This window comes from Eucyclogobius newberryi, unplaced genomic scaffold, assembly GCF_026437365.1.
Source record: "Eucyclogobius newberryi isolate DKJ021-1_F unplaced genomic scaffold, fEucNew1.0.hap1 SCAF_18, whole genome shotgun sequence".
In the NCBI taxonomy this organism is placed as follows: Eukaryota; Metazoa; Chordata; class Actinopteri; order Gobiiformes; family Gobiidae; genus Eucyclogobius; species Eucyclogobius newberryi.
In genome coordinates, this window is record NW_027315812.1 from 18,692,115 (window position 1) to 18,700,988 (window position 8,874).

Here is an 8,874-nt window from a genome sequence, read left to right on the forward strand (position 1 = left end):
AAAAATATCAAAAACAGATACTTATTTGAGCAAGTCACTTATGAAAAAAAGACCATAGACTGAATCAGAATCAATAATCAGAATCAGAAACAGCTCACAAATAAATTGCTTCTGAGATGTAGTACAACATGAAAAAATGAATAACAACAGTTATGTTTACTGCAGCCCCCCTGTTCTGCCTTATGGCTTCTTTGTTAGTTGGTGTCTCTATATGGGCTTCAACATCGGATGGTTGATAGTTTGGGATCAAAGGCATAATATTAAAATCTCTAAACAGTCCAAATAACACATAATAAAGTGATATCTTAAACATGATAGTTGCAATGGTGTTCCTTGTGCTGGTCATATACACAAACTATTCCATGATATTATTAATTTGCCACGGCCTTCATCTTTATGGACCCTGGCTGGAAAAGTATCACAAGGTAGATCTGTGGTGTTACAGAATAATAGTAAATACGAACAACCTAAGCAGGAATTCTCTAACTTAAACTCTAAATATAATGGGAGTCTGTTTGCAGGTTCAAAATGGTGTCGTGATTAACACAACCTGGACGACTATTGTAACCCTCATCAACCTGACAATTGTTCAAACATATGAAGCAAACATGAATCCAACCGATGCTAACACCATATCTTACTCAATTCTCTTCTTTTGTTGGCCTTGGCCTGTGTGATATTTGTCACACGCATTGGTTTGGCGATGTGGAGTCACATAAAATAAGATGGCCCCTCTACAGAGACTTCAACCTGGAAGCAAAAATATAACAAAATATGAACTATGATGAACGGGACAAAATTAAAAGGTTTATCAAAACTAATAGAAGACCACGTGGTAACATAAAGAAAGTACTACAATTATGTGTTGAAAATGATAGAAGACCTTTGTAACCTTTGTGCCTCACCCTTTTTATTGGCCCTTATTTACTTTCTTAACAGTTTTATCATAACCAAATTGAAGAGTCCAATTTATTGTCATCATGTCTTACAGAACCTAAACCGTTGTTGGGTTTTATGATTTACTGCACTGTGGCACTAATATGTGTAAGATAAGAGTCAGGCTTTCAAGGCTCATAAAAGCTTTCTGTTACACAACTAGCGTTTCTATAAAACTGTCAGGCTCCACTCCTCTCTACACTGAGCGTCCAACATAAGAGCTGGCTTGCACAGGAAGGGACATCGTACGGTATGTTTCTTTCACTTCATCAACCTAGCAGCAATGGAAATCACTGTTAAACTTTGATTTTTGTGAAGGAGTGTGTGAGCCGTACGAAGGGTAAATCAAAATCAAATCAAAATGCTATCGCTAGTACAGAAAGCAAAAGATTTAAATGTTACTGTGAATTTACAGATGTAAATGATAAAGCTAACGCATTGTATTATATAGCTAATCACAATGGGAGAGCATAATGCTGGACGTCTTGCTGCTATATTGGTGTCACTTGCTGGTTATTTAGTCAGTTTGGTGTTCAATGGATTGTCCGTGGTGGGAGTTGGTAAGTTTAAATCCAGTAATATAGACTTATGTTATGTTTTACAATGAATGGGCGTTACCTCTTGTTTGTATTGTTTCTTACACGTAGGTCCTTATACAACGACCACAGCCAATGTCTCAGCGGTGTTTGACACTGAGATTACGCCCTCTGGATGGACCTTTAACATCTGGAGCCTCATCTATGTGTGGCTCACTGCTCTTGTTATCTACATTGTCACTGGACTCTGCAGAAAGTAAGAAGGGAAGGGTCAAGTATTCGGATCACAGTGCACAAACTAACATCTCTCTGTTTGTATTTTAGAAACGGTTATGGTTATGTTTACTGCAGCCCCCCTGTTCTGCCTTACGGCTTCTTTGTTAGTTGGTGCCTCAATCTGGGCTTCAACATCGGATGGTTGATAGTTTGGGATCAAGGGTAAGGCATAATATTAAAATCTCTAAACAGTCCAAATGTGTATGATAAAGTGATATCTTGTGGTCTCTTTTAGAAACATGATCGTTGCAATGGTGTTCCTTGTGCTGGTCATATTGACAAACTATTCTATGATATTTTTCATTTGCCACGGCCTTCATCTTTATGGACCCTGGCTGGAAAAGTATCACAAGGTAGACCTGTGGTGTTACAGAATAATAGTAAGTATGAACAAACTAAGCAGTGATTTTCTTACTAAATTTAACCACTAAATATAATATAAGTAAGTTTGCAGGTTCAAAATGGTGTCATGATTTACACAACCTGGACGACTATTGCAACACTTATCAACTTGACTATTGTTCTAAAATATGAAGCAAACGTTGATCCAACCGATGCTGCCACCGTAGCTTACTCAATTCTCTCTGTGGTCCTGCTTGCATGGTAAGGTTTATTAAAATGTCAGAGTGCCTAATACATACAATAACCCTGTGTGCATTTTTTTTAGGGTTATTCTAGAAAATTTTGTGCTTGACAAACATGTGCGATATGTCCTCGTTGTGTATCCAGTTGTCATTTGGGCACTTTCTGGAAATTTTGACAAAAACTATGTCACAGAGTCACCAAATCGCAATGGGATTTTTATTGGTAAGTTTTTATGATAATTGTTTTTTACAGCCTTTATTTTGCACAATGCATTAGAACAGAAACTTAACCAAATCTTTATTTTACAGTTGTTCTGCTGGCTTTAGCCTGCTTAATATTTGTCACTCGTATTGGTTTGGTGATTTGGAGGCACATAAAACAACCCCTCTACAGAGACGTCAACCTAGAAGCAATGGAACCAATGGATATAGCTCAGAAGAACAAGAAGTTATTCCTTTAAATACTTCATTCATTCACAATTACATTTAAATACTTCATTCATACAAGTAAACCTACAAGCCTTTAGTAGACTTTATGGACAATATCAAAAAGGAGGCTTGAAGCGAGTTTAATCTGCCTTTTTACAGAAAAATACACTGTTTACAAGTAGTTTTTAGTATAAATGTTTGTAATTGTGTTACGTCTTGTGGTCTTGTGCACTTTGGGTCTAGTCAGAATAGTGAGATATTCAAAAGTATTGAGGGATTCTGCCAGCACAACACCTCCCCTTTTAGTTGACAAATCTATCCTCAAGTCGAGCAATAATTTATTTGATTGATAGCACGCACTATAAATGTTACCAAAATGTTATCAAATATGCTGTATAACTGTTGAACAACAGTAACAGCACAGTTTGTAAAGGTTACTTTGAAAACTTTGAATTAATTAAAATGTTTTAACTTGTGGTTGGTTATCTGTCTGTTATTACATTGACTTGCCATTAATTAAACATCTACGGGTGTGAGATAAACATACAACTGTGTGTTACAAACATTTTACCTGTAGAGGTCAGTATTGCAAAACAAGGAAGAACAGAAATGGAGCAAACCGTACATTTATCCCCGTTGTTTGGACTGCCAGGCCCCAACAAGAACAAATCTAGACAGGAAACCTAACAAATGTAAAAGTACTTAGAATTGATTAAAACATACAGCGACGATTGCTTGTGGTGTTTCCTTTATTTGATTGAGGATTTCAATATTTTAGTCAGACTAAACTCAGGGCACACAGTTGCAACTCCCGGCCACCAGTGCGCGGGTTATTTGCAATTTGTCAACAACGCCATTGTTGCACACATGCTAAACTACGCTAATACGACCAACCTTATGGATGTAAATGCTCATGATATCCATTTTCTGCGCTGAGCAAAATTGAAGTGTATCCAATGTGGCACACGGAGAGCTTTTTTTATTCGTTGTGACAGAAAAGCCTCGAAAAGACGCTACAGTTTGGTTAGCGTTAGCGGTTAGCCTGGGCTCGACCTGAGGTACCAAACTACTTTAAGGAAAGCGGCCTTAAATGGATGCGAAGTACCCGAGCCTGGTAAGTCACTGCATCCTAATTTATAACATTTAACAAAAACGAGGAGTTAAAAGTTACAGAGAGTTGATAAATGATGTTTTTGTGTTCTAGAAAAGGCCTAAAAAGAAGCTCATCTACCCCACAACAAAGACGAGGTGTGTTCCTTTATGTTATGCTTTTTAAGATGCAGACCAGATCTTGTAAATGCAGCCATAACTGTCACTATTTGGAAGTAATTTCTGATGTTGTTATTATGTGTAGTCTTCCTAAGCAATGGGCACAGGATATAGTTTGTTTGGAAGATGTGGATAAGATGTTTGATGGCTTGGGTAAGTTCTTTAGTATCTTGCTCTAGTTTTGTGATTGCATACTTGTTAAGCGGTTGCTTTATTCTAGATTTTAAAGGGGAAGACTTTCCTTCTCCATCTCCAGAAATTCACATTCCCAAACATGAAGAGAGAGTTGTGATTCCTGCCTGTCCGCCTGAAGAGCTGCTTGAATGTCCGATGGTAAACAATGACTATAACATTAATAATTTGATCAATTTACTCCAACCAGTATGCATTTATAGCTAAAATGGCCTTTTTATTTTTTATTTATTTAGGTTGCTAATGGAGACCCCATTCACGGCAGCCCTGAACTCGACATTGGTAAATATACTATACATACCAGTACATATTTGGTACAAAAGTTATTGTGCATGTACTGGTATATTATTATTTCTATTGGTGTTTTCAGATTCAGAGTCTCCATTTAAGGCCCATGGACCGGTCAAGACATCCAGTCCAATCGAAGGAAATGAAATGCAGCATAAAAAAAAGCAAAGAAAGACCGATGGCAACTCTGCGTCTCCAATTCTCTTTGACTGTGAAGAGGAAACTCAGGGTTTAGAGACTGCTGAAAAGCACTCTGAGATTCCTCAGCACAAAAACTGCAGGAAAGATGAGTAAGATGACCAAGCAAATTATGTTTAATCTAAATTACATATTACAAATGATAATATAAAATTTGGAATAATAATACATTTAAACATGTACTCTATTTACCCCAGAAGTGATGATTCTATGTTTGAGACCCTTCCAAAAAAGTCTGCCTTTGATAAAATGTCAGCACAGAAAAAAACAACAACCCCAGTGAGGTAACGTTTTTTTTTATTTTGCCTGTGATTTTATCCTAATGTGTATTATTGCACATCATTTTTAAGCTACAGGTCTTATTTGGCTCCCACTTTTGCTATTGAGTTATTTCTTTCCCTTTTTTGACTCATTGCAGGTCAAAACCTTCATGTCCACCTGTATCTCCAGTGAGACTCGAAGTTCCTGCAAAGAAACATACTGAAAGTCTACAGGTGCCCACCAGAGTCAAACATGACATGACCTCATTCCTCCAGAAACTCAGAGATGCTGGGCAATCCAAACCTGCACAGTGAGACTACTCACAAAATTTTGATACATTTATTGTTTTCAGAATGTGACTAGACTAAGTGTGTGCTTTCTTTTTAGTGTTGGTCTGTTACAATCCAAAGTCATGCCTCTCGTGCCGGAGCCAGAACCTGAAGATGAGTTTCTTATTTTGGAGGATGATGCTCCTCTGTTTGTTTCCATCCCAAGCAAAACTGCCAAAAGTTTGAAGGAGAAACAAAGTAAAACATTGAGTTCTGACAAGGAAACTATGGACACTCCAAATAAACTGCAAGGCACTGAACTGGATCACAGAAACCAGGAAAAATCAAAGAAAAATCCAAAAGACAAAGTCTCTGAATCTAATTTGGCTGCTTCTGATCAAGATCAAAACTTAGCCACAGCTGAGTCCAATAATGCTGATCCTTTAGATGTTGTTCAAACAAAGAAAAAAAAGACACAAATTAAAAGCGTCCCTTCAAAAGATGACGAGTGTGAAGTAAACGGTACAGATGATGGGAAACTATCCAAGAAAACTGAGCGGAAGGTTGAAAAGACTGTACAAAAAAGATCAAAGCCAGTAAACTGTCAAAGCAAGAGTGCTCCTGCAAAGGAGAAAAGGAATGGTGCAAACAAAGCCAATGCTGTAGCTGATGGACAGGAGGATCAAAGCCAGGAGGTCAACAATCAGCCCAGTGATGATTCTCCCGTTTCAGGTACGAGTCCTGCCAGTCGTCCTGATCTATTGAATATACAATTGTGTTGTTGTGGAATATTTATATTTATTTTCTTTTTCACTCTAGGGGTCAACAATTTAGAAGCCAAGTCAACTGGGGACCTGGAGAAGGTTGACCCAAAACCCCACTTACCCTCTAGTTCGATGGAAGGGACTTCAGATGAAGGTGGCGTGCTGGGGAAACGGAAAAGGAAACCGACCGGACAGTGGTGGATGAGCTGCCCCCAAAGCCCACCCCAACAACAGACAGACAAACCACAAACAGTGAAGAAGGCTAAACATGCTAACAAGGACTTAAGCGCTCCGCTTGCATCACCTGTTAAAGTAACTAGATGTGCAAGAAAGAAAACTCTGAAACCATCTTCCTCATCCAGTGACTGTCAAATTCAAAAAATTGAAAAGAAAAAGGTTAAGAAAGGAAACCAGAAAAGACAAAGGCCATTCACAAGGACACCATTCGAAGATTCAGATGAGGTTTTTCAGGACAGAGCTTTGAACAGAGATTCAGATTCCAGCCCTTTGCTTTTTCCACACAAAAAACACAGTCACTCCTCAGGTATGTATAGAAAACAATAGTCATTTAGTGATCGACAATATCTGTTACATGCTCATGTTATTATTTCTTGCGATTCGATATAAAAGGGTATGCTACTGGTGTAGTTTGCAGTAGTTGGTTGCAGGGGCATTATTGAGTTTATATTGACTAGCTCGAAGATCATAATAGTTGCAGTGTCAATTTACTTTGCATGATTATTTTTCCACAGGGGAAAAAATGTTTCCTAAAGTGTACCAAAATGCTTCAAGTGACAAACTGTCCTCTACACATGACCATGCTTCACCGACAAGACCTGAAGGGCCGCTAAGATCAACAGATACCCCAAAACGAAGGAGAAAGTCCCCTGGAAACTGGTGGCAGGTCAACCCTGCACCAGAGGACCAAGAGGTGGTGAAACAGAAACGTGAAGTTGCTGGGGAAAAGAGAAAACGGCCAAAAAAACCTACTGTGCACTCCCCTGCAAAACCACTAGAGGGAGCCCCCAAACTAAAAAAACTGTCTTTGGCGTCATATAGTGACCTTTGCTGTGCAGTGAGCCCACTTTTAAGCAACAAAACTGAGACAAAATCAAAGAAGCAGAACAATGTAAAGCCCCATTTAGCTGAAGAGACAGAAGCTGCACATAATGTTGTCACTGTGCAGACTGAGGAATGTGACAGGGCCCTGGACCAGTCCCCAAATCAGGACACAATACAGGAGAGTGTGTAAGTACTTTCATCTTGTCATCAAGAGCCGTTTTTGTCACTGTGCCAGCCAGTGCAGTTGTGTTTAAAAAAAAAATAAAAAATTATATATATATATATATATATATATATATATATATATTTTTTTTTTTTTTTTTTTTTTTTTTGCAGGTCAAAAGTCATCAGAAGTGGGCCATCGTCGATGATAGGACTTGAAAACTACGAGGAAGATGATGAAGATATAGGTATTTAGTCTGGTTTTCATTGGACTTTATCTTTAAATTCATAGAAATTCACGATTTATAATTAGCTATTTTGTACATTTACATTTGCAAATATGTATCATACCAGTTACAACTAATTTGAACTGGCTCCATCTTTGTTTTTCAGCGCTGCCTTCGACCACGGTGCAGCCTGCTCTGTGTGCCTCTGATCTGTGTGCTCCTCCTCTCAGGCCACTCGTCCTGCAGCCCAAAGATAAGGTTCACCTCCGAGACTGGCTCAAGTCACTTTGGCCTACAACAGACCGAAAGCAAAGTAACCTACTCTAATACTTTTATAAAAGGAAACTGTTTGTTAACTATATAAATGCAATGGCTAATTATTTTTTGTATACCAACTCTCAGGAGGCCCTGAAATCACACCTGATGATTTTGAGTGGTACTGCTACCAGGGAAGAGCTCTAGGCCTCATGGTGGACTTGCAATTGGGGTCCATCTGCAACGGGAAGATGCTGCTGGGTTCATTCATGAAGAAGCCTCTGTGGGTGGACCACAGTGCCACAACAGTCAGTAAAGCTAACACTAAATGCTGAATTCATATCCTCCACAGGGTGTTCTTATTTGTGTCTTATTTTCCTTTCAAAGGTTTTCAATCTATTAACAAGCTCTGTGAGTTTAATAGTGGACTGCAATAAATCGTATTACAGCGCAGGCCAGTCCTTTATGGTGCCACCTGGTAAGATTTGAGTGACACTGCTGTATAAGTGGTGCTTCAGACCTTGTTCCTCATCTCTCTGTGTCACAGGTCATGCCTACAGCATCCACAATCTCAGCGCTCAGCCTGCAGTCTTCTACTTAACCAGAGTTTATGCTGAGGAGTCAGATGAATAGAGGCTGGAACTTCAGCTTTATCAACTGTAAAGTGTATATTATTTTGGGGGCTTTTACAAGTGCTTCCTTTAAATCTGTGTTTTTTTTTCTAAAGAAAAACAAAAACAAAACATTGTCAAAATATGAAACAGTATATGAATTTCGATATGGCCGCAACATGTTTTAAAACTGTATTTTGTAAATAGCCTGTAAATAAAAATCTGCATCAACATTTGTAAACACGCGACAGAAATCATAGATGATGCACGTACACATTTCATACATGCTCCATAATTCTATGATGGGTAAATTCAACTAGTGTGCTAAACATAAGCTCAAATGGCTGTCTATGAAGTGCTGCCAAACACTGAAAATGCTGATGTGTTAACCCATGCCATTTAGTCATAAAACATTTACTGACCTAGTTTAGAGTTGTTTGTGGAGAAAGATATCGGATTGCAAATGCTGGGACACTCACCGTTGTGAATGACCTGTTTTTAAATATCTGCTTATTACAGTTACCCTCAAGTACATATAACCAAAAGCTTTCATTT

The 8,874-nt window shown here is 38.5% G+C and overlaps 2 protein-coding genes across 2 annotated transcripts; both read left to right on the forward strand.

Annotated features, from left to right (window-relative positions):
* The first annotated feature begins 1,148 nt into the window (after nucleotides 1–1,148).
* Nucleotides 1,149–2,840, forward strand: LOC140364986 (uncharacterized). The gene is made up of 8 exons (XM_072451360.1): nucleotides 1,149–1,186; nucleotides 1,388–1,496; nucleotides 1,584–1,728; nucleotides 1,797–1,910; nucleotides 1,984–2,128; nucleotides 2,203–2,351; nucleotides 2,416–2,555; nucleotides 2,642–2,840. Exons 2-8 carry the CDS (start codon nucleotides 1,397–1,399, stop codon nucleotides 2,791–2,793), a joined length of 945 nt encoding a protein of 314 aa, XP_072307461.1. The 5' UTR covers nucleotides 1,149–1,186; nucleotides 1,388–1,396; the 3' UTR covers nucleotides 2,794–2,840.
* A 705-nt stretch (nucleotides 2,841–3,545) lies between these two features.
* On the forward strand, nucleotides 3,546–8,445 carry LOC140364621 (uncharacterized). Its single transcript, XM_072450851.1, has 16 exons — nucleotides 3,546–3,875; nucleotides 3,966–4,009; nucleotides 4,116–4,183; nucleotides 4,251–4,363; nucleotides 4,459–4,504; nucleotides 4,593–4,800; nucleotides 4,906–4,992; nucleotides 5,127–5,279; nucleotides 5,357–5,970; nucleotides 6,058–6,546; nucleotides 6,755–7,250; nucleotides 7,401–7,474; nucleotides 7,620–7,766; nucleotides 7,856–8,016; nucleotides 8,096–8,186; nucleotides 8,256–8,445. Exons 1-16 carry the CDS (start codon nucleotides 3,852–3,854, stop codon nucleotides 8,339–8,341), a joined length of 2,901 nt encoding a protein of 966 aa, XP_072306952.1. The 5' UTR covers nucleotides 3,546–3,851; the 3' UTR covers nucleotides 8,342–8,445.
* The last annotated feature ends 429 nt before the right edge of the window (nucleotides 8,446–8,874 follow it).

Bases quoted from the DNA above. Each gene is read 5' to 3' on its own strand.
- LOC140364986 (XM_072451360.1), top strand. From the start codon at position 1,397: ATGGGAGAGCATAATGCTGGACGTCTTGCTGCTATATTGGTGTCACTT. The intron at 1,729-1,796 runs GTAAGAAGGGAA...TTTGTATTTTAG, and splicing joins GTCACTGGACTCTGCAGAAA to AAACGGTTATGGTTATGTTT. The intron at 1,911-1,983 runs GTAAGGCATAAT...GGTCTCTTTTAG, and splicing joins TTGATAGTTTGGGATCAAGG to AAACATGATCGTTGCAATGG.
- LOC140364621 (XM_072450851.1), top strand. From the start codon at position 3,852: ATGGATGCGAAGTACCCGAGCCTG. The intron at 7,251-7,400 runs GTAAGTACTTTC...TTTTTTTTGCAG, and splicing joins GACACAATACAGGAGAGTGT to GTCAAAAGTCATCAGAAGTG. The intron at 8,187-8,255 runs GTAAGATTTGAG...TCTGTGTCACAG, and splicing joins GTCCTTTATGGTGCCACCTG to GTCATGCCTACAGCATCCAC.